The 23741-nt window shown below is 39.7% G+C and overlaps 1 protein-coding gene and 1 pseudogene across 1 annotated transcript in view; one reads left to right on the forward strand and one right to left on the reverse strand.

Annotated features, from left to right (window-relative positions):
* LOC103054457 (uncharacterized) overlaps nucleotides 1-13124 on the reverse strand; it is a 57206-nt gene extending 44082 nt beyond the window's left edge. Inside the window, exon 1 of the mRNA XM_025164269.2 lies at nucleotides 12887-13124. Coding sequence (XP_025020037.1) covers nucleotides 12887-12889 — 3 coding nt within the window. The 5' untranslated portion in view covers nucleotides 12890-13124. The remainder of the gene's footprint in view (nucleotides 1-12886) is intronic.
* Nucleotides 13125-19268: 6144 nt separating this feature from the next.
* On the forward strand, nucleotides 19269-20877 carry LOC148214142 (uncharacterized; annotated as a pseudogene).
* The last annotated feature ends 2864 nt before the right edge of the window (nucleotides 20878-23741 follow it).

The raw sequence follows: 23741 nt of genomic DNA on the forward strand, positions 1-23741 counted from the left end.
ATATGCTGGAGTGTAATTTTCCTTGTCCATAGCCAGGAAGTATTTTTCCCCAAGATGCTTTCTCATTGATTACTTTGGGAATAAGCATCCTCCAAGAGAAGAACCACTATGTCCTGGGTTCCCAGGTAAGATTTATCCCACCTCGCCCTCCTCTGGGAATCAGATAAGCTGGCAAGGAGTATACATAAGCAAGAAAGAACAGAAAGGGATTTGGAAGAAGTACTGCAGCCCAGGGGCATCTGTGAAGGGAGGGGAGTCAAAAAAAAAGTCAAAAGTGGTGGGCATGACTGTACAAAGGCCTGCTCTTTTTAATGGGCAGGACTTTAACTGTATGGTCACATCCAACATCTTGACTGTTTGAACTCTCCTGTAGATGCCCCCACTTCAGACCTTGGATGAGCACAGCACCTCTGCTATTCATTATAGCCTTTTTTTTAAAAGGTTTTTATATGAGCCTGAAAAAATAGTCTGGCTGATTTAAGGAGTCAATTCACTAAAATCAATGAAACTCTCAATGCAGCCTCATCTTTTTTTCTGTATAGAAACCTGAAAAAAAAGGCCTGTTTTAATGAATAACCAAGGGATACTGTGCTTACATATTGTCTGAAACGTTTCTTCTAAATTATTTTTGAAGTGTGCACAAGCTTAAATACCTATGAGGACAAGTGGCCTGCACAAGAAAGCCTGTGTTGGGAGCCTTCATTAGAATGAAACAAGGATGGTCTTAAATTCAAATGCTCAGAAGCAGGATCGATGGCTTATATCCAATCTGTATCCATTGGGGGGAGATGGGTGGTTGAAAAAAACAAACAAATAAAGAAATAAATAAATTTTCTTGATATAGACACCCTTCAACTTTCATAAACCCTACCTGCTCCAGCTCTAATAGTAGGTGTTATGCTGGGAGAAACAGGGTGGTTCTTCCAGCGTGTCTAATAATTGGGAGAAGGAAAGAGTAACTATTTGACCACCTGAGATTATTCCACAGCTGCTTAAGGAATGGAGAATGGCAGGAGGAGAGAGATTTCCTAAGTTGTGAGCAAGGCATGCTACATGCAAGGATCTCAGCTCACGCAGATCTGATTCATGTCCAACAAGTGGTGTCATTCTTAAGTTGCACGCATGTTAAGACGTGAGTGCAGAGAGGTGTGGTTTTTTTAAATAAAGAACATAAGCCAAAATGAATCATCTTACATTATACAAGTGTAGATGAAGCACAAAGCTGATAGGTTGCTATTCAGATGCATTTATTTTTACTATAATGAAAAAAGGGCCTCACTGCTGAATTTGTTAAGTTTCTATCTTGCCTTTTTTCCAGGAGAGCAGGGAGCTTACATGAGGATTACCCTTTATTTGATTCTCACAACAATCCTGTGAGGTAGGTTAGGCCAAAAATGAGTGACTGGCCCTAAGTCATCCAGTGAGTTTCTATGGTTAGGGTGGAGCTGAACCTCAAGTCATAGTCCACCACCTTAACCATACAACACTGGGCAGAAAACTGCATTGGAAAAAAATTGTTGTCCCCATTGTTGATCCTGCCTCCATTGCTTTTGGGTCCAGTCCCTGCAGTCACTTGACTTTCCTCCAGCAATGGATGACAAAGTTTAATCAAATTTTCAGCAGTTGAGGAGATCCTTGAATGGGAATTTATTACTTTAACACTGGTACTTTAAAGAGAACTTAAGTGTGTCCTATTCATGGGCTTAGGAAAGTATGAAGGCAACTTCATGGGGACGGGACAGAAAAGGAAGATGTTTGTGCTGTAATTAGGTACACATGGAGAAGGGCTCCAAATTTAAATTATATTCATCCCATCCTTTTTTTTTTTAATTATATGAATGTAGGTAGTCCTTGTTTAGCAACTGATTCATTTAATGACTGATGGTGATTAAAAAAAAACTTTGCAACTAGTCCTCGCATATATGACCTGTGCAGTTTCACTTAATGACTGTGTTGCCATCCCAATTGTGGTTACTAAATGAGGACTGCCTGTACATAATAAATTAGAGATTTGTAAATGTAATGTCTGTAATTTTACATAAGTAAGTGAAAGAACCTGGACTGAGTTATCGATCAGCAGAAGGCAATTGTAAATATCACAAGCATTCCTGCATCTGTCCAACTAATTACATGTGTTTAAAACAAATTTAAAACCTGCTTTTAGCTTGCATACAAAACAGTCTCACAAAGCAGCCTACAAGGTATAAACACCTAGAAATTAAACTTGAAATACGTTCACAACAACTAAAAGAAATGGCAAAGACAAAATACTCCCTTTTTAAAAAATCTGCCTACTTTACAAGCAAAGCAAAAGTAGCTGAAATACATGACAGATACGAATTAATAGGGAAACATCTATAGTGCCTGAGTGGGTTAGTCTGACACAATAGCCAAGGCAAATCCAGGATCACCCCCATCATTTTACACAGAAGCTGGGTTTGGAAGTGCTGCCTTGACGAAATAGTTCCTGCATTATCTATCCCAGTGCTGTAGGAGCCAGCTTCCAAAAACAGAAACAAAACAAAAAACAACCCTCCCCCCCAGCCATCCAGCGGTCTGCAAGGTGGTTTACTGAACTCAGTAGCATTACCTGCCCCTTCCCTTTCACAACTGCTTTGTTACGTTCTCTTAAAACTAGTTCATCTAGTTTGTCTCCTTTACCGTGATTACCCATAATGCTGTTCATAAGATTTGAATGCAAATAGATGCAATGTTTTTACAGCGACCAGTCTGCATACTTGCTGCATTAATGACAGGATCAAAATCATTAATAGGAGCCTACTCAAAGGAAACAGCAAGCTGTTTTATGCATTTATTGTGAGCCATTGTTCTCAGTCAAGATGGGGCCATGGTTAACTAATTGAATGACCTTCTGATTAGTCATCCAATTCATCGAGGGTTTCATTCACCATTGCTAGATTATTATAATGGAATTATTTAAATCAGCAGTGAGAAATCAGTAGCTTTCAGATGCTATTGGTCTAAGAGTCATATCTGTTCCTATCAGCATAGCCAATTATCTGGGATGGTAAATGGTGCTATCCAACATATGTGGAAATCATAAACTCACCTGTTGGTATTCTAAGCTTTGCTGTTCTTGATATAAAAAGAGGGCTAACTGAACTGTTACTCAAATGTTAGCGGTTCCAGAGAAGAATGGGGTGAGGTAGGGAGAAGACCACTTCCTTCCCAATTTGTGGGATTTTATAGTCATTGCCAGAGGATTTTATTTGTTGGCACAATAATACACCAATTGTTCCTTCTTCTCTTCTCGCAGTATTATTGGTAAGATCTGACATTAGCAAGAAGTGCTAAGCTTTAAGATCACAGCTCCTGCTTCACTGGATTACTGTTGAATAGTAATTATCTGTGTTAGCACATGAATGCTAGAAATTGCTAGTATTTCCTCTTCCTACAGGATATGATGTTGGAATAGAGCTATGCAAAGGAATCTGGAGCAAAGAGCAGAGGTATGAAACACTGACAATACCTGTAATAATTATTGTTTGGGCTCTTTAACCACCATGGATAGAAGGCAAAATATAAAGGGGATCCTATCCTCTTAGTGGAAGTGGAAAAGTGATAGACTAGGAATGCTTCTGCACTATTTAAAGGTTTATCTATACAGTGTTTTTTTTAATCCCGCCCAGAAACATGTATTGATTTTTTAAATATAGACATCCTGTATATGTGAAGCTATTTTATTTTACACATATGGTTTTATTTTTTCTACTTTAAAAAAATCTACTTGGAGGGTTTTTTAAGTAAAATACAATTTTTGGAAAAAGTGCAAAAGATAAAAGATGTAATGGCTACAGTGTCAGGCTGTGGATCTATCAGACTCAGCCTTGACTATCTGACTTTCAGAAGTTTGCTGGGGCAGGGTTTCTCAAGCTCTGCAACTTTAAGATGTGCAGACTTCAACTCCCAGAATTCCCCAGCCAGAATGCATTGTACACTGGGGGATATTTCCAAACTTCCTTGCTGAGATCCTGTAATTAAAGTTTCTAGGGACAGAGGGCTGAAACCTATGTTTGCAATCTCTGTTCTGTTGGGTTTAAACATTATACAGACCTTCAGTGCTTCAAACTTAGCAGCTCATACTTGGCATTGTCATATCGGTCTCCCCTTCCGTAGCAAGAGGCACCAAAATGCCTTTGGCTAACTTTGAGCCCCGAAGAGCTAACTTTTCCACTTCTCCCCTCAGCCTTTAGTGCAAGAAACTATGCAAAGAGAAGAAATGTAGCTTGTCATGGTGGAGATGGTCATTTTGTCAGATAAATGCATTCACAAGAGTAAACACTTATTGGGTAGGAAGTCTTTTGTTTCAGCAGAAACAAAAACAATGATATTTTATTGTATAAAATCAGTGCATTATAAAGGAAATAAGAACTTGCTATATAAAGAAGAAAAAAGGCATCATGCCACCACCCAACAAATATTTAAAGGGCAACTTTATTGACATTTCTGTAATTTAATGCTGGTAGTGCCCAATTTAAGAACAAGTTCCATTCCCAAGATCTGTCCTTAAGTTGAATTTATATGTAAGCTGGAACAGTATTATTGCATAATACTGTATTAGTAGTGTTATGCAATGAACTCGAACCATTGTGTATTTAACTCAAATCATTATGTATGATTTTGAATCATGAATTTTGCTACAGTAGGCTCCGTTCGTAACTGTGGGTTGTCCTTAAACCAGGTGTTCTTAACCCGGGGACTACCTGTAGTCAGTTTCATTTAAGGATGCTAACTAACTTGGGAAGAGTGAGAGCATATTGTCTCCTTTTCTGATCATAGCTGCTGAGTGGTGTGGGGAGAAATTACAATCTTCTCCTTTAACTTTTTTTTTTTTTTAAAAATATAAAATATTACACAGTGCTGGGGGTTAATTAGAGCCTAGTCGACAATGACTGTTTTGTGCAGGCTGACCAGCCAAGGAAGACAAGAATAATGTAGGCTGGGATGCTTTATGTTGCCTTGCCTGGCTGACCCAGGGAGGAAGAGGAGGAAGCTGAGAGGTTACTATGGACACAGTGGGCGTCAAGAGAGTTGGAATACAGAGGCAGTGGCTTCCAAGTTCTATCATGTTGCCCAGCCCAAAACAGAGAAACAGTCAGTTCTGCTCCAGGTCAAAGCCAACATCAGTACATTTTGGTCTGAATACATGATACAGCTTAATGGTTAAGATTAGTTAAGATCTAATTCTTTTGCCCATCTTTTTTATCTGTGGTTTAATTCATTTTCTTGAGTAACATGTTCTAAATGGTGGTTATGTCCTGTTTTCAGTTCTAGGAGTCACAGCCTCCTTCGTACTGTGGGTGACCAATATTGTGTGTGAATTGTATGGTTCAGTGGCAGGTGGCTGGTAAGTGTGTGGTGCTAATCTTACAAAACAAACAGCATGATTTCTCTAGGCTTCCTCTTCTAACACATCAGCTTCTGTTTAAGGGTTAGATTTTATTTCAGCAGCTGGCAAATTTGTAATAACTGTCAACCTTGTTAAAAAAAAGTTTCTTCTAAAGAAAAGGTTTTTTTCCATCATGGAAGCTCATAAACAATAGTTGAGAGCAGAAGAACAGACGAAAGCTGTACCAACAAGAGGAAAGAACCTATGGTAGTCAGACTGTGGAGTGTGGGAAGCTATTAGAGGGACAAAGAAGGAGAAGAGATGAAGAGAACAATAAAGGAGGGTGCTGTTGCAGATGAAAGATATGGACTTTAGAGGCAGAAGCAGCACGTGGAAAAAAGTTAAAAGATTTATTTATTTAAAACATTTCTATAGATGGAGATCAAATTTGTTAATGAGGGGAACAAGTATAGGCTGGACAGAAAGCCAGAATGTGGAAGGATGGGGAAGTAACTAAGCTTTATAACACATTTTGGTATTTGATATGTAATTAATTAATTACTTAATAATATCCCACTTTTTTAAAGAAATAGACGGAGAGCATAATGCTCCCTCCTCCTATTTTCCCCACAAGAACAATCCTGAGAGGTGGATTGGGCTGAGAGACAGTGACTGGTCCAAAGTCACCAAGCTGGTTTCTCTGCCTAAGGGAGGAATAAAACTAACTCTCGTTAGCCCTTGTGGTTTCAAAGGAAGCAAATCAAAACCAACCAACCAACCTATGATTTTAGAAGTTCTGCATCCCAGTTCACCATAAAAATAATAAGCAAGTCTTTTGTGAACTGGGATGCAGAATTTTCTGTCAAGACTTGGCACAAGTAATGTTGTTTAGCAACTGACACTAAGTATGTCCCAGCACTTCTGAAGAACTATCAGAGAATATGTTTGGTGTTTGGAACCTTCGAGAAAAAGCAGATAGCTCATAGATCTCAAAATGCAACTGTTCCCTGTTTTCTCATTTTGTAATATACCCCTAGAAGATTTTGTGAACAAAAATCTTCAGTCATCAAATTGGCAGCATATCTCGGTGATCATCAACAGATGCCTGGCGGGCCCACTAGTATAGCTTAAAGGTAATAATTCTCCTCCTCTTTTAACCAGTGTCTCTGGAACTAGCCATGATTTGCCTGAAATAACATCCTTTTGCTAAAACATGACAGTATTCGCAGTTTGAGATAAACCAATATCTTGACAATAACTTGGTTTAGGGACAGCATGACTCTAATACAGCAACAGCAAAATTATGGAAAATTGTATTACTGTGTGATTAATTTGAGAGTTATAATTAAATATGTATAATTCAATGGTTTCTTACTGATTAAACTTAATTAAATAGGAGTTTCTATTATTCATTTAAAAGCCAATAATAAGTCAGTGGGATTTATTACAAAGAAATCTTAATAGCACCAGAATTTGATGGCACTGAAAGAGTAATTGGATTATGTCTTCATTAGGGCAAGGGTTGGCCAGCATGATGAGATCCCTAAATGGTATGACTGACTACCTAGCAACATCTACATCTATATATCATGACTAAAATCTCAGAAGGGACAACTGTCACAAATCTCTGTGTTTGGAAATAAGAATAATTGGGGTCATCAGCAACATTTGTACAACTCCTAGATTCTATTGGGATTGAAGCAATATATCAGCTTCATTAAAAAAAATTGCACAAAATCAGGCTTGATTCCTGCTTGCAGTCTAGATGAGATATAGCAGACTAAAGCTGAATCCAAGTAAGTCTGAGGGTTTGTTGATTAGACATAGCTCTATTCAATTGGAGAGAACCTTCTAGCTCTGGATGGGGTTGCATTTCCTGAAAGAGCAGGTTTGCAGTCAGGGGTATTTATGGATTCTGTGCTATCCTCAAGTGCTCCAATGTGCATGGAAGCAAGGGACACATTTTTTCATCAACTCTTGATTTACCAACTTCATCCCGACCTAACTTACTCCAGACTACGTTACTTTATTTGGGGATACACTTGAAACAAATATGGAAATTGCAACAGGTCCAGAATACGTTGGTTAGACTTTTATTGGGTGTCCCCTGTCAGAGACATATGACGCTTGTCCTACCTCAGCTACAACAGCTACATCTCTTTACAGCTTGGTTCCTGCCTACCTGAAGGAACAACTTCCCTGTTATCTGCTGAGAGCTTCATTTATCTTCTCTGGATTTGTTATGAGTGCCACCAAGAAAGGAGTATCAGCTAGAAACGGGTATGGCCAGGGCCTTTTCAGTGGCAGCACTAAAACTGTGGAATTCCCCCTCACCTGTAGTGCAGACTTCAGACTTCATCCTTTTACATGTTTGTTTTCTCATGTTATTGATATTAATGCTGTTTGATGATCTGTTATAAACTGCTACAGATTTTTGTGTCTCACTTTTATAAGGCTCTTCTGGAGCTCACTCAGTTTGTTTACAGAAATAGTAAATTGTACTTTGGCCTCTCTAGGCAATGCAGAACTAGAATCTTCAATTTTCAAACTTAAAACTTGGATCTTTACAACCTGATTCTGAACATATGCTTTTAAAGCAACTCACTTATGTACATTAATTGCTATAGTGTTTCCAGCTTCTAGCTACAGGAGTTTTTAACATTCCAGAAGAGCTGTTTGGTTGTTTATATGGATGACATCCTATTCTTAGCTCCATCATCATCACTCACAGAAATTTCTAGATTGCCTTGCTCAGTGGAAACAGAGCATTGTGCTTTTAAATCAGAACAGAAATATCCATCCGCTTGCCTACCAAAACTTTGATGACTAATGCACTGAGCACATGAAACCAATTAAAAATAAGCCTGCTGTTGGTACAATGCAAAACACTGTTAGAAATCTTTGGTGTAGCTGGTTGCCTGGGTTGGACACCATGTCTTTTCAACCACACTACCCTTGTCTGGAATATTTATTCATTCAGTTTATACAGCTGTCTTTCACAAATACACAACTCTGGGTGGCTAACAACAATTGAAAACAAGTTAAAAACATAAACCAATAAATAATATAAACTGCAGCGGAGATAAAAGGCCAACCAACGTAACAATGAACACAGCCATAATACAGGCTCAATCACACACCCAGGGACCCAGGCTCAGTAACAAAACCAGGTTTTCAAGACCTTTCAAGTTCTGGGCAGCAGAATCAGGGGAATGATGTTCCAAAGGATGGGTGCCACAATAGAAAAGACTCTGTTCCTGGGACCCGCCAGAACTCTCTAACAAAGGGAACTTAGTCTCTCCTGTCAGACTTTGAGTTGGTGGTAAGATGACTTTTTTTTTTTTACTAAAGCTGATTGAGAATTCCTATTTAGTGAAGACACTTTAGCCTGTATTTTGAAGAAGTAATTTAGGGTCTTTTCCTACTTGCCTCTAGGCATGGCATAAATACAGTGTATGGCCCGCTGACATCTTTTGTCTGTTCCATCCCTGTGACGTTGCCTTCATCTTGAACCTAGCCTGTGAGTGGGGATTTAAGCCATCCTTAACTATACTGCTATTAAAGCAGTTTCCCTCCCCTTATTCAGGTATTTAAGGGCACCCTCCACATATCTAAAATCTTGCTAGGCTTTGTCTCCTATTGCCTTAGGAGAAGGGACTCTTAGGAACAGGAACAAAGATATTAGAACAGGAATCAGCAATGGGGTCAGAAAATTTCATGCTAGTATAGTTTTCTGCCAACTCAGGGATGGGTGAAATTGCAGAAAGTACATCTTAGCTAATGGAATTAGCGTGTAAGAGGAGCAGCAACCAAACTCTCCCCTCTTCACACAAAAGGAACAAAGAAAAAAGGATTGCCTGGTGGTGTTTGGAGCTTCACATGCTGGCAGGTTCCTAACTGAAGGGAACAGAGAAACTGATAGCCCTATTATACTTGATGTTTGTATCCACCTGGCATGAGCACTGCTCCACTGTATTCCTATACTGTCTTTCATAGGCAGCCAAGGTAATTTTCTTCTAGCTTAGTTGTGCCGTAGCTGAACTGGCAAAACTTCCATTTTGTGGTGCTGGCTTTTTTTTTTTCTTTTTCATCCACAGGAATTTTTGTTTCACCCTGCCTCCCATTGCCTGGACTTGGAAGAACAGAATAGTGATGGAATTTTTGTACACTTTTATGGAGTGCAGAAAATACTTTTTAGCTCATGGGGTTTCCTACCTGCTCCCAACCTTGTCAGGTTGCTGGGAGGGAAGGCAATTGCATAGCTGACTTCAAGACACTTTGGAGTGATTGCTGAATAGAAACTCACCAGTGGAAGGACCTGGATAATATTCTTATCAATTTTATCCCTCCTCACTTCCTCTTGGCCACCAAGGAGGAACAGCAAGGCCATCCAGCTAGCACTTTCCTTATTGAACCTCAAGCTCAGACACCAGGGGAAGAGGTGAGGTAGGATTCCTACCACTGGGGAAACAGAGTCACAGCCTCGCAAAACAAAATCTACCTCAACTATACTGAACCAGAAATAAGTCCATTAATATCTTCAGTACCACTGACATCAGAGCTGTTTTCAAGCTGTTGCAGAATCCTTACGTGGAAGTGCCCTGCAATCTCTGAACACAAGTATTTTTTTTTAAGTACAACTGGACAATGATGGGTAATATTTGTCACTGTTGCTGGTGGTCAGAAAATCTGTATTTTTTGCGTATAAGTAAGTCATAGTACTGGTATGTTGGGCAAGGCTGCTTATATAGCAGCCTCAGCTAACTGAAAAACAGTCTGACAACTTTCACTATGGGGCGTGGCCCTAGTTTTGCCTGACTTTCAAGTGTCTTTTAAAGTAGAGCCACAGGAACAATATTAAGGGAAAAGAATATGCAAGGTGTCTGATGTTATCTTTCTTAATCTATATCCATAGAGATGTTAGGAGCTAACCCTTAATAGTTTAGTCACTTTTCACCTAGGTCTCCATAAAAAATTCTTCAGGGGGCCAACACAATTTTTCTGAAAACTCGTGTACTTTACAGTAGGCCAAATACTGCTGTGTAGATTCAGGATCTGACTGCTGCACAGTTCCAAAAGTGCCAAGGTTTAGTTATTGATAGTTTCTGTCCTAAAATCTCTGCTTAATTGCATACTCAAGATCTCAGGCACCTGTCTGAGTTTGCAGCTGAAATATGTACTTGAAAGAATACAATAATTTAAAAAGCCAGTTTTTGAACCCTGGTTATAATAAGAGTTGACTTGCACACTGTACTAGGCTATGGTTTGTTTAACCATTGTTGACTGAATAAACCACAACTGGCTAAATTTGCAAGGAGTAAACTGAGGTTTGCACACCACACTGGCTGGATTTGCAGAATATGCTAAACCCAAACCCAGCAATTTACTTTACAGCTAATGAAGGGGTTTTCACAACTTTTTCATTTTTTAAAAAAAAATTTTTTTTAAAAATGGCAAAATTTCACATTTCACCTATCACTCAAGACTGTGACTTTTTAAATTTTATATTTTTAAATTAAAAATTTTAAATCAGACAGCACCATCTAGGAGTGTGCTTGCAACCCTTGGTTGTGGTAAGTTCCTAGTCAAGTTTGCCTTCCAGTACTCAAAGGATATGAGAACAGTGAATAAAAAATAGGCAAGAAACTGTTGGACTGTTCTGACATGCCTCTTGCAATGCCCAAGGCTCTCACCACCTAATCTCCAGAAAAATGCATGGTCTAAGTACCAAATATTTCTCCAAAATTAGGTGTAATATCCAACCAAAGACCTTCAAAACCAGCAATTATGACTTGCTATCAAAGCCAGCCAAACTAGTGTCAGAGTCCTGGTTATGAAAATAAACTAAAAGCATGTAACTAAATTTGCAAAGAATTTGCCTCCTGCTTCCTTACCTAGCTATAAGAAATTATTTACGTTTGGGCATTCCTGATAGATGTAATTTAGAACTCATTTTACAAATAAATAAAACATTCAGTAGTGAAACTAGCTGAACCAGGAGATGATGCACCTAAAAAAGGACAGGGATTTGATCACATGGTTGTGGCTGCCATCTGACTTTTCTGACTTGTGGACACCCCCAAAGAAAATAGCGTAAACCAGATATTGACACTTGACAGCTTGATGGCTAACTAATTCTGTGGCAAAGTGCAATTCAAACACAACATTCTGACTGGGTATCACATAACGCTGTAAGCCATTACATAGCTAGTTTTTGTCCTAGCCTGAATAAAAGCCACTGCAGTTTGTAAACCATGATTTATGGGTTAATATCTGAACTGGATCATTGTGGTTTATTCTACAAATCATGATTTAAAATCATGGCTTAGTATAAGTTGGAGCTAACATAAAGCTTAAATGGCTTTATGAAAGAGACAAGCCAGAAAGGAACTTTACTCTTTGTCAGGATCTTGGGGGAAAAACATAGTTAAAATCCAGTAAGCGGCAACACAGAATTCATAGGAAGTATGTCTCATCATCTAGCATAGACAACTTCCGTATTCAATAAACAATTCTGGAGTAGTAAATTACACTCACATAGCAAATATAATAAATGTCTAATATCTTTTTCTTAAATAGCGGATGTACAAACCAATTACTTTGAATAGAAGGTAGGAAAAAAGCTACCATGGGTTGAAGAGGCCCACAACAATGTCTCCTAAAATGGCATGAAATTTTTTATCCTGGAGAAGAGACAAATGTATTTATGCTGATCTTTACTAATTTAATTGAAGCCAGTTCATTCAAAAAAAGTTATTTAAAATGAACAAAGGATGCATTCCAGTTCTTTCATATAACACAGTGCAAATATATAACACATATAACATAGTTTATTTGTCTCACAAATAGCAAATAAATGAAACCAGTAAACTTTGAGATAGTTAAGAACATATATGATGCTTAAATTTCATTTCTTTGATGCTGAAATGATCTTAATTACCTAGTAGACATTTACTGGTTTATATGTCAGTAAGCAAAACCAAGGTATAGTATAGAGCATACTATATGAATTGACTTTCACAATTTACCATGAAATTTAATAATCAAAGGTGTAGAAGTGGTGCCACCTTGTGTCTCAAAGCTTGAATATTCATCTTCTAATTAATGATAAAAGGTCTCCTGGGATGCTTAGGAATCTGCCCTTCAGGTTTAAAGACAAGCCAACAACTTACAGAAAGAGTACTGTAGTTTTTCTCTGCTATATAATTAAATAGCATCATCAACAATTACATTCAAATGCTTATATGAAAGAAAGCCCAACTTCAATAAAACTATTACAAGTATAGGAATCCTGTTTCTTTTTCTGCATTATCTCATCATATTCTAAATAAAGCATTGGCATTTCAGATTTCCACTTTCCTTTCCCAGACATGACCATCAAATGGATCCTTAAGGGCAGAGGGGAAATGCAGTAATCTGCTATAGCTGGATTTGCTTGGTGGGGAAGATCCCCAAAGGTTTTTTTTTCCCCCCTTTACAAATAAGTAGCTCTTGTAGGAAGTGCATCTTAAAATGTGGGATATGAATGTGCCTTACCATATTTCCTTTGAATATCCCACCAAGCCTTAGATCCAATTCACAGCCCCTGCCCTCCTTCCTCAGATCGCTTCCTTTGCTAGCTGAACAAGCTGAGAAGTGTCTCCATAACAAACCTATTGCAAAGAAACTCCTTTGAATAAGAAGCGGAAAGTCAGTGAGAAGCTGACCCTGCAAACCAGTGCACCCTCCATAAAATAAAATCAACACAAGACAAGAGTTTTCTTCTTTTGTAAACTTCCACAATCCATCTGTTTGTCTGGTGTATATGTATATGTGTGTATGTATTTGTGTGTGTGTGTGTGTGCGCGTTCTATCTATCTATCTATCTATCTATCTATCTATCTATCTATCTATCCATCCATCCATCCATCCATCCATCCATCCATCCATCCATCCATCCGGTGTATATGCTTGTATGCATAACAACCCCTTTGTAATTTGAGGGCTGTAGGCAAGTGGGCAAAACCGTAACTGAACAGCTCTTCAAACTGAGAACCATTCCCTGTGATGTGATCTGCTACTAAGACACAAATAATTTAAAAAGCAATTTTGGGCTCCCAAGATGCATTATAAATACATCTATGACATGAAAAGACTGGTTTACTCTCCAGGCAAAACATACATCTCTTGATATACTCAAGCCCTGAGGTATACCTGGAACAGATCTTTCTACTTTTGGATCCAAAACTCTACATTGCAAGAGGTGCTTTTTTTTTTTTTTTAATGCAAAGGCTTTTAACTACATTTTGTATAATATATTTTAGAACAACAAAACTATTGCACAAGCTGTATTAATTATATCTAAATATTGTTTCATTCAAGGCCTTGGGTGTTAGGATTTAGGCTTTGAAGACTTTCGATAGCAGTTGAACAGCGGTTTTCCAATTGTCCTGTCCTGCCATAAAAACCTAGGATCTTTGACTGAAGTTAAAAAAACGACGTTGGGAAAAAAATATTTAAAAAAGCTAAATGGCAATGATGTGCAAAGGCTGGCTTTGATTGTATGGGAAACACCACAAAGCCTAAAATGAATATTGTGATTATTATGAACAGTACTTGGAAAAGTGTAAGACTGCACAAATTAACTAACAGCCCTTCAGGCACATTATTAACTTTCCTCTTAAACACTCTGGAGTTTTTAAAATACTTGGGCTGAAGTTTTTTCATGTTATTGTACATGTTAATTGTAGGTACCTTTGGGTTGGGTTTCACCAATTAGCTTGCTAAATTGTTGCCTTCGAGGGAAGTATAATAAGCTACACACATTTATCCTCTCTTTAATAGAAGTCTGTAAGGAGACTGAAATAGGAAACCCCTCCTCTAGACAAAGAATCCTTTTTTCTTTATACTTACACCTATGTGTGATCTTATTGCAAGAACTAACACATTCGCTGTGGTTCTTAGCCAGGATTCAAAGGACCAAGCGATGCATTTCACTAACCCACTGGGCTGATTCAAGTCCTGCATTCAACAAGCCCATCTTGATAGTCAAAGGGTTTTTGAGAGAAAGGCATCTGATGTAGAACAAGGAGAGGGGGCGGCAGCATTTCGGTTCCTGGAACATTATCTCACCTTGAGTTTAAAGTTAGAAACAAAGGAAAGGACACTAATTACAGATAAAGCTTGGGGTCACACATCACACTAATAATTGACTTTGATTTTGGCTTACCATGTTGTGTCCATACAGTATATCTTATTTTGCATTCATCAAATGATTGTGCTTGCTGTGTTTACCTGTGATCTCACCTTTCTTGGCAAATGACATTTTGGAGGTAGGAATGATATCTGGTGGTGAAGAGGGTGTGAAATCGATTTTTTTTTGCCTGAGACCCAGGTAACATAAAATGACAGGCCACGCCAATTTCTCTGTTTGGGTAGTCATGAGGCACTGAAGAATATACTTCTGCAAAAAGAAAGAGATGAGGCAGTGCTTCCATCCCTGAAAAAAAATAAACATTGAAAATTAGTAACTAAAGCAATAGGCTATCGTATTAGCAGTATGTTGGAGGGAAATCTCTGCTTAGCAGTGGAAGCAAATTTAAAGCTTTTGGCAAAAGCGGCCAGCAAAAGAAGGCCTGACACATTTTCCAACTCTTTAGGAATATAATTTATCCCTTTCATACTTTCTGAGCCCTCTCAGACTGTTTAAAACTGACCCACCAGGCATCCTTTCTGCTGCCAATTTCACTCCATCAACCATTCAGTGCACTCTCCACACAATCAATGGGAGAATGTCAAAACTGGCACCCAACCTATGTCCTACTTCTTTCCCTAAACATACTCTTGTGGGAAGTATTTGTAGCCTGGAAAACAATATGAACTTTTGCAACGAGGGGGAGATGCCAAACTTCCAAGATGGTATTCATCAGTTTTCATCAGCTGAAAAGCAGTTATGAGACACTCATCTTGGCATGACAATACCGCTGCTGGGAATGGGAGCAGCACAGGAGGTGATAGGTGGGATGAGGTAAGGGTTACCTCCAATGGGAAAGTAGCCCATCCTGAAGCACCATAAAGCTTTAGTGCTTCTACTTGAAAATTGGACCCAGAGAGATTCCTGTTATAGTGCAACTAAACCAGAAATAAAATAAATTGGCTCAGCTGACCAAGAGATGAAGGCATGGGATTCCATAAAGATCTGATTTGGGAGCAGCAAACATGTCACTCTAGAAACTCTAGAGTATATAAGGCATGGCATAATCCTGCAGAGGCATCCATTGAGGTAGTGGGGATGATGAAAGCAATGTCAGTACCTAAGCCCCATCCCTTCTGTACATATATGTCATGACATCACATGCACATATGAAAGCAGGGGATCTTGCATTTTGACAGTACAACTCTGCTTTGTTATCTGTATGAAAGCCTTCAATCTTGTAGACACCTTTGATTCTAAAACTGATTCGAAGACCAACAAGCACAATAGGAAACAGGTTAATAGATTTTTTTGATATCTTACCTTTCCATGCAGATGAAGTACCAGGACAGTTTTAACATGTACTTCTGGCCCTGTGGAATGATAATGAACTGAAGGCAAAATATATCCAGATGACTCTTCTGGGTTCTGCAAACTCTGCAGAGATTATGACAAATTTCCAGCACTCTGGAGATCAAGCTTCTCTATTTGAACCCAATTCTGTAAGCGGTTCTTCCCAAAACTCTCTTCAAAATCTGGGTTTATGTTAGGACATTATGATTTAACATATTTATAGATTACCTTTAAGGACAAAGTTCTCCCACAGAAATTAACATCATAAAATCCCATACAATCATACAACATCAAACACTGATCACTACAAAGATCAATGTCCATAGTTGTTCTGGCTGAACACAACATAGTGGTGGAGAGCGATCTTGCTGTTAATCCTTATAGTAATCTTGCTGCTGCAAGAGAGGATGACATTCCTATTCCTAAGTAGTGATTCCAGAATGTTGTGGTGCTGGCAATGATTGAGAGCAACTAGGATTTCTGAATGGTGGTGTCATCAAAGCTGGAGTGAGAAGGTTCAGACAAATAAGTGATAAATGAATCTGTGGAATAGTCAAAATTGCATTCCCCCTAACAAATTAAAAATAATAAAAACCATGCCCCCTCACTGACAACAGCAATAGTAAACCTGTACTGCTATAAACATTACCTTTCCTACCGAAGTTGATCTTCTGCGCAGAGAGCTGCTATGGTTTTTAAAGAAATCTTGAGAATGCTTTTTGTTTATAAAGGAAAGGTTTAGCATACTCTCACAAGAAAGCTGAACATGTGCCTTGAAAGAAGTCTAGTGCTGTTTCACAAGGGCGATAAACACATGTCAATATGGGTCTGGCATAAGACCTGATTTATGCTTTGCAAAGTGCCAGGCAGAAGCTAAGTGTCATGTCAGTTCAGCAGCATAATCAGAATGGCCATGTCGGACAGTGCCCATTACTGGAGAGGACAGCAGACATGCCATCAGAAGCAGTCAATAGGGGCCCAACTCCTGATTCTATCATCACTGCTATTGCTGCCAAAGTGCCAAAAATTGTATATACAACAAGATTTACACTGGGAGAAGATAGAAAACTTCACTTATACATTAGATCAACTAAACTGAAGATTAGAGGGCCTCTGCTATGGGCTGGGGATGAGTTGAAGACAGTGTCATCAAGACATGTCTTTGAAGAATGACTTGTGAGGCAACTTTGAATTGCAGTTAGGGGGACATGTGGGTGAGCCCTGAATCACAAACTAAACCACAGGACTTGGGCTCACCCAACACACCCAACTCAAATTCAGATAGCTAGTTTGTGGTTCAGTGTGTGATGCAAGTGTAGCCAGAGCCTCAGAATTTTCCTAAGTTTGGAAAGGATTGAAAATGTGTTGTTCCATTGCCTCCCTCTCATAATGAAATTATTGCCAGATGTAAGTTAATATATTAAGAAAACAATTAAGCTTGTATTTAACAGTACCTGCTTATGTACAGACTATTTATTTATTTTTTCAATTGTACAGCAGACCATGTAAGAAAATTAACCTCAAAGGTAGTATGTACATCCTAGTCATAGTAAAAATTGTATTAAAATTATAAATATGACAACTATGAAGGCAATTATTGTAATTTATTTTTGTAGAGAATATTTACTGTTTAAAATATTAATTTTAGTGGTTGCCCATCAGTGGCTGTATAGAAAATAAGTCTGTCCTTTTTGTGAGAACCCCTCAACTATCATATATTGCCCCCTTTATTTTCTTTCATGTGCTAAATATAATAAGTTCTTGCAATAATTCATACAACCTCTTCTCTATATTGTTAATAGTTTTTAATGAACTATGAACTTTTTCCAATTTCTCTACATCTTCTTGAAAAGATAGTGTCAGGAACTGGATGCAGTATCTCAGATGAGATCTGACTACTGTACTGCAGAATGAAGTGGAATTAATATTTTTCATGATTTGGGCACTATGGCTGTATTAATGCACCATAAAAATTATATTAGTCTTATTTGCAGCTACCTCACACTGCTAACTTATTTTCAGCTGCCAGCTGACTGCAATCCTTGTACCCAGTATTCATCTTACTGTATTTCTTTCTCCATGGCAGAATTATGCTTTGAACTAATCATTTTCCATTCACTATACACAGCAGGTTTAATGTTAGCCTTGCAGATTATGAATATAATTAGGAGCAATACCTCTTTGTTAAGCTTTACTGCACAATATCTAGAAATGCACTATATACATTTTGTATCCTTTATTTTTCTTTTTTCTTTTAAAAGGAACAAGAGCATGACAAAGAGAAGGTTTTCATTACCATTTCTCCACAATTTCCTTGCCAATCCGAACTAAAGAAATCCATACCTAATTACTTGCAAAGTCAGGATATGTATTCAAAGCCAAATGTAAATGTTACAATGGACTAGGAATGTATATTTAGATATAAATCCAAATGTGCATTTCAGTGAAAGCAATGGAATAGGGAAAGATGCAATTGAAATCAATCAATGCAATTGAATTGAATCAGCTGTGCATTTAGACACCCATTACACAATGGTTTGTAAAGTATCATGGTATATTCCACCTCATAGCCTATGTATGTGTAACAATTAAGCCAAAAGGGTAGGTTCATGAACATCTATCACCATCATATCTCCTTCTGTATGCTACATTTCAACAAATGTTTGTGGCTAACTACATACTGGACACCATTTTGAGTTTATGCATGGGTTGCACAGTGGTTACAAAATCTGGTTTGGGGAAACCAAAAATGGAGCCATTTCAGGTTCAAAAGATACAATAAGCATCAAACCAGAAAACTTTTTAGCAGCTTTCTGCACTGCATTATACACTACCCTACAGCAGGGAAGCCATTTTTACTCAGGACCATTACAATATTTGAAAACCAGAAACACAGATAGTAACTGGATATCTTGATGCCTGAAAAATATTCTTGCTTCTCTTTGCCACAGAACTAGCCCAGGAACTCCTTTTTTGGGGTCAGATCAGACCAAAAAAAAAAAAGGATGCTCTCAGACTGGCATTTCTTTTCCATAGTAAATTTGATGCCGTTTCTGGCGTTCTCCTGATCATTACCAGACACCTTGAATTTGAATTTACCTGCTCCTTTTTCCAATCAACCAGGACTATAATAATAATGTCCCATATGTTTATGAAGACTCTCAGTCATCCAGGTGGAATTGTCTGGAGGTTGAGTCATGGCAACTGGACTTCTTTTCTTTTTTGGTAGAGATGTTTCGCTACTTGTCCAAGCAGCTTCTTCAGTCTGAAAAAGTTGGTTAGGGGGACCCCATAAAGTCTTCCAGGGTGGCTGTGTTTCTTACTAGCATGATAGGCTCCTTGAGGGACAATAGGAGATGTGATTAGTAGAGTCTTTGAGATGTAGATGTCTAAGATGAAACCATCACCATCCTGTCGGCAGACAAAGGAAGATGCACAGTGGTCCTGAACTCCACAGACTACCACAATAAAATTAATTCACTCTTGGATGACCACCACACATATGTAAAACTGAAAAGAAACCCCACCAGCAGTTATAAGAAAAAGGTGATAGACTGCTTGAAACAATTGGAGGGCACCATCGATAGGACACCATTGATAGGGGCACCATCGATAGGGCAACCTATCACCATCTGTATCCTGGAGAAGCCATCCCCTGCCTCTATGGACTCCCTAAGATCCACAAAGAAGGAGCACCCCTCAGACCCATTATCAGCAGCATTAATTCAGCAACATATAATATTGCTAAACGCATTGCCACCATATTAGCACCTCTGGTTGGACACACTGACCACCACATTCATAACTCTGAAGAATTTGCTTCCAAAATAAGAGTCCTAAAACTGAATATAGATGAAACCATGGTATCCTTTGATGTCACCTCACTCTTTACCAGCATCCCCACCACCAATGCCCTAAGAGCGGTTAGGAAGAGACTAGAAGATGATAGCACCCTCGATAGGAAAAGCAATCTCAGCCCGGATCAGATCTGCTGCCTCCTGGACCTGTGTCTCAACACCACTTACTTCACTTACAGAGGTGATTTCTACAGGCAGAAACACGGCTGTACCATGGGTTCCCCCGTATCACCCATTGTTGCCAACCTATATGTGGAAGAAGTGGGAAAGAAAGCTCTCAGCTCATTCCAGGGAATAACACCAACCCACTGGTTCAGGTATGTGGATGACACCTAGGTTAAAATCAGAGTCCAGGAGGTACAGGCTTTCACAGACCATATAAACACCATAGACTCAAACATTAAGTTCACCAGGGAGGACACCAAGGACAACAGGCTGGCATTTCTAGACTGTGAGGTTTCAGTTGGGACCTTTGGTAAGTTAGAAACAGGGATTTACAGGAAACCCCCACACACAGACCAATGTGTTTGACTCCCACCATCCACTGCAACACAAACTAGGAGTCCTCAGGACATTACACCACAGGGCAGTAACCATCCCTACCATCATAGATGCAAAAAAGAAAGAAAACAGACACATGAGGACAGCCCTTAAGGCCTGTGGGTATCCAACTTGGGCCATTATTAAATCTACTTCTAGATCCCAAAAACAGCAGACAGAGCTGAGAACCAGAGTCAAAGGAAGAATCTTGTCATTCCTTAAATGGCTGGGGTGTCAGAGAAGATAAAACGGATTTTTGGAAAACATCCCATACCTGTGTTTTTCAAACCCACCAACACACTGAGACAGAGGCTTGTACACACTAAAGATCGAACACCAAAACATAAGAGCAATGTAGTATATGCAATTCAGTGCAGTGAGGAATGCTCAGAGCTCTACAATGGGGAAACCAAACAGCCTTTACACAAGAGGATGGCCCAGCACAGGAGGAATAACAACACAGGACCAGAATCAGCAGTTTATCTTCATCTAAAACAGCGGTCCTCAAACTTTTTAAACAGGGGGCCAGTTCACGGTCCCTCAGAATGTTGGGGGGCCGGACTATAGTTTGAAAAAAACATGAGGGTCCCTCCCATGGAGTATGAGGAGAGGAGGAGAGCCGCCGGACCTGGCATACCTGTCATGTAGAATAGTCTGGCTCTGCGATCTCCCTCCTCGTGCATCGCCTGCAGCTCCCGACACAGCCCCGACACTTCCGCTTCTGACAGACAGCGGCGGCGGCCAATCAGGCGGGCAGGCTGGATAAATGACCCTGGCGGGCCGTATCCGGTCCACGGGCCATAGTTTGAGAATCCCTGATCTAAAAGAAAAAGGACACTCATTTGAGGACAATAATGTTCACATTTTGGACAGAGAAGATAGGTGGTTTGAGAGAGGAGTGAAGGAATCCATTTATGCTGAAGTGGAAAATCCTTCCCTCAATAGAGGTGGAGGCCTCAGACACAACTTGTCCCACATTTTCCAGGCTGTCCTTTCAACAGTCCCCAAGAAAATTAAGAACAGTTCAAAAGTTCACCAGGAAGGCAACAATTAACTGGGGATGAGTGCGGGATTAGGAGTAGACATCTACATCTCAGAGATTCTACTAATCACATCTCCTATTGTCCCTCAAGGAGCCTATCATGCTAGTAAGAAACACAGCCACCCTGGAAGACTTTTATGGGGTCCCTCTAACCAACTTTTTCAGACTGAAGAAGCTGCTTGGACAAGTAGCGAAACGTCTCTACCAAAAGAGAAAAGAAGTCCAGTTGCCATGAGTCAACCTCCAGACAATAATGTCCCATATTTATCACCAGATAATTGCCTGTGAATGGTAGGGAGGGGGTTGTCTTCTATTGGCAAGAAGGAATCTGTTGAAAAAGGGGACGCGGTGGCGCAGCAGCTTAATGACGCTGAAAGTTGCCAGCCAGAAATGGTCAACACTTCAGCAGTTCGAGCCCAGCTCTGCGCAGCAGAGTGAGCTCCTACTTCCTCCCCAACTCCTGTCAACCCAGCAGCTCAAAAACTTACGTGAGTAGATAAATAGGTACTCTCACCCTGGTGGGAGGAAAAATGCTGGCGGCGCTTGCACGGGAGATGGGACCAAGTTGCTGGTAACGTGGAAGCTGCACACGCCCGAAAAAGGTGCGAAGCAATGGAAACCCCACCTCCTGCGCTCGCCAGCTGGGCTCTGCTCTAGGAAGGAGGCAATGCCAAACCCCTTCCGAAACACCTTGCCTTGAAAACTGCAGGGACTCGTCCAGGCAGTCGCCACAGAATCGGTAATGATTGAGTGTGGATAAAAAAAATAAATCTGTTGAAAGCAAACAAATGGGCCCAAGGTGCAAATGCAGACACTGCTGCTGAAAAGCATGAATGTCTTTGAAGATCAGCTTGGAAGAAGTTGTTGGCCTGTTGAATTTTAACTTCTTCTGTGATGCTTTATACACTGTAGTACTCTTCTGTTTTGCTTCCCCCTTACCTCTTCCCCTTGCCCCTTCCTTTCTCACAATAGCTACACTTTCTCCTTACTCTACTCCATCCTGTTTGTTTCCTTGCATTGGAAAGAAGGATGGCAATGTGTGTATTTGTATGTGAGTGGTTTCTGCATATAACAGAGCATAGCTTGTTTATTTATTCCATTTCTATTCTGCTGCAATTCAGAATTATTCTTGAATAGATGGTATACACAGATGTGGGATCATTTTAATTAGCAATTATTAATTCAATATAAATGCATTTTTATCCTGGCTTATCCTTTCATGGAGTGTGGTTTCTAGCATGCATACACACATACACACAGACTCACAAGCACATACAAGTGCTTCATATGCACATTTTTGCTGGGAAGACACACCCGTAGAATTAATTTCAGATCAGGTTGACAATCCTAAATTGACAAGGAGAGAAAGCAAGAGATTGCATAGGATTTTTGTGTGTTTATAATTATTTTCTGCTTAATCTTCTTTTGGGGAGAATGACTTATACAGAGGATTTCTTTCTTTCAGGTAAACACAGTACCCATAAAAACTGTATGAACCGCTGTGGATGATGAATACAACCGTAAACATTCTTATTTCCCAGAGTCTGGCTTACCACATCACATTAAGACTGCAATGTATGCACACATTCCTGGAAATTCTCTGTATAAACACCTGCAGCTGGGTAATAATTTATGAAGCCCCACCAAAACGTTGCAAAGTGTACAGTTCTGCAGAATTCATCAGATGCCTTTGTTTTTTGCATGGCCTCTCTCGCAAGAATCACCTCAAAGTTTGTAGGCATTTATGTCACTGTGGTTGACCCTAATAAAGGTGTTACCCAGTCGTGAATTTGGAATTATTTTTCCTCATGAACCAACACAGCTCCCTTTGCTTTGTTTCTAGGAAGGCTCTTCTATAGATGATTCCCCCACCCCGACCCCCTTCTGGGTGGTTCTAGCCTTTGTTGGTTTGGGTCCCATAGGAGTTACAGGAACTCTAAAAAGTGTGACTAGTATAATCGTTTGACTTGAAGAGCTCAGTGCCCAAGCAAGCAGAACATAAACAAAGAAAAAAAAAAAGGAAATATACATTCAACAGCCAAATGGTTGTGCAAATGACCTTGCACTCTTGAAATCAGCAGACCACTACCCGAGCTGTTCGTTGTTTCAAGGATCCCTTTTTGCTTTCAATTTTATTCCTATCCTTGCCCCAGTGCGCCCCAAGGTGAATAGGAGGGATTAGCTTCTCTTCGAAAATAGTACCCCTTTGTTCACCAACTATCGAGCTTGAGGCGGAGACGGTGTCCTTCCGCGGGCGGGCTGCCTCCTCACCCACCCTCTTTGCCGCGGAGGCAGAAGACGAACGCAGCGCTGATTCGACACGGCCAGAAGATTGCGCCGCTCGGAGGAGGAGGAGGAGGAGGGGCTGCTGCCGCCGACGTCGCCGAAGCAGCTCCTTTGTGTTTCCCACAATGCACCAGCTTCTCC

This window comes from Python bivittatus, unplaced genomic scaffold (genome assembly GCF_059951505.1).
Source record: "Python bivittatus isolate LINGU-HERP-01145 unplaced genomic scaffold, Pbiv_v1 ctg000700_np1212, whole genome shotgun sequence".
NCBI classification, from domain to species: Eukaryota; Metazoa; Chordata; class Lepidosauria; order Squamata; family Pythonidae; genus Python; species Python bivittatus.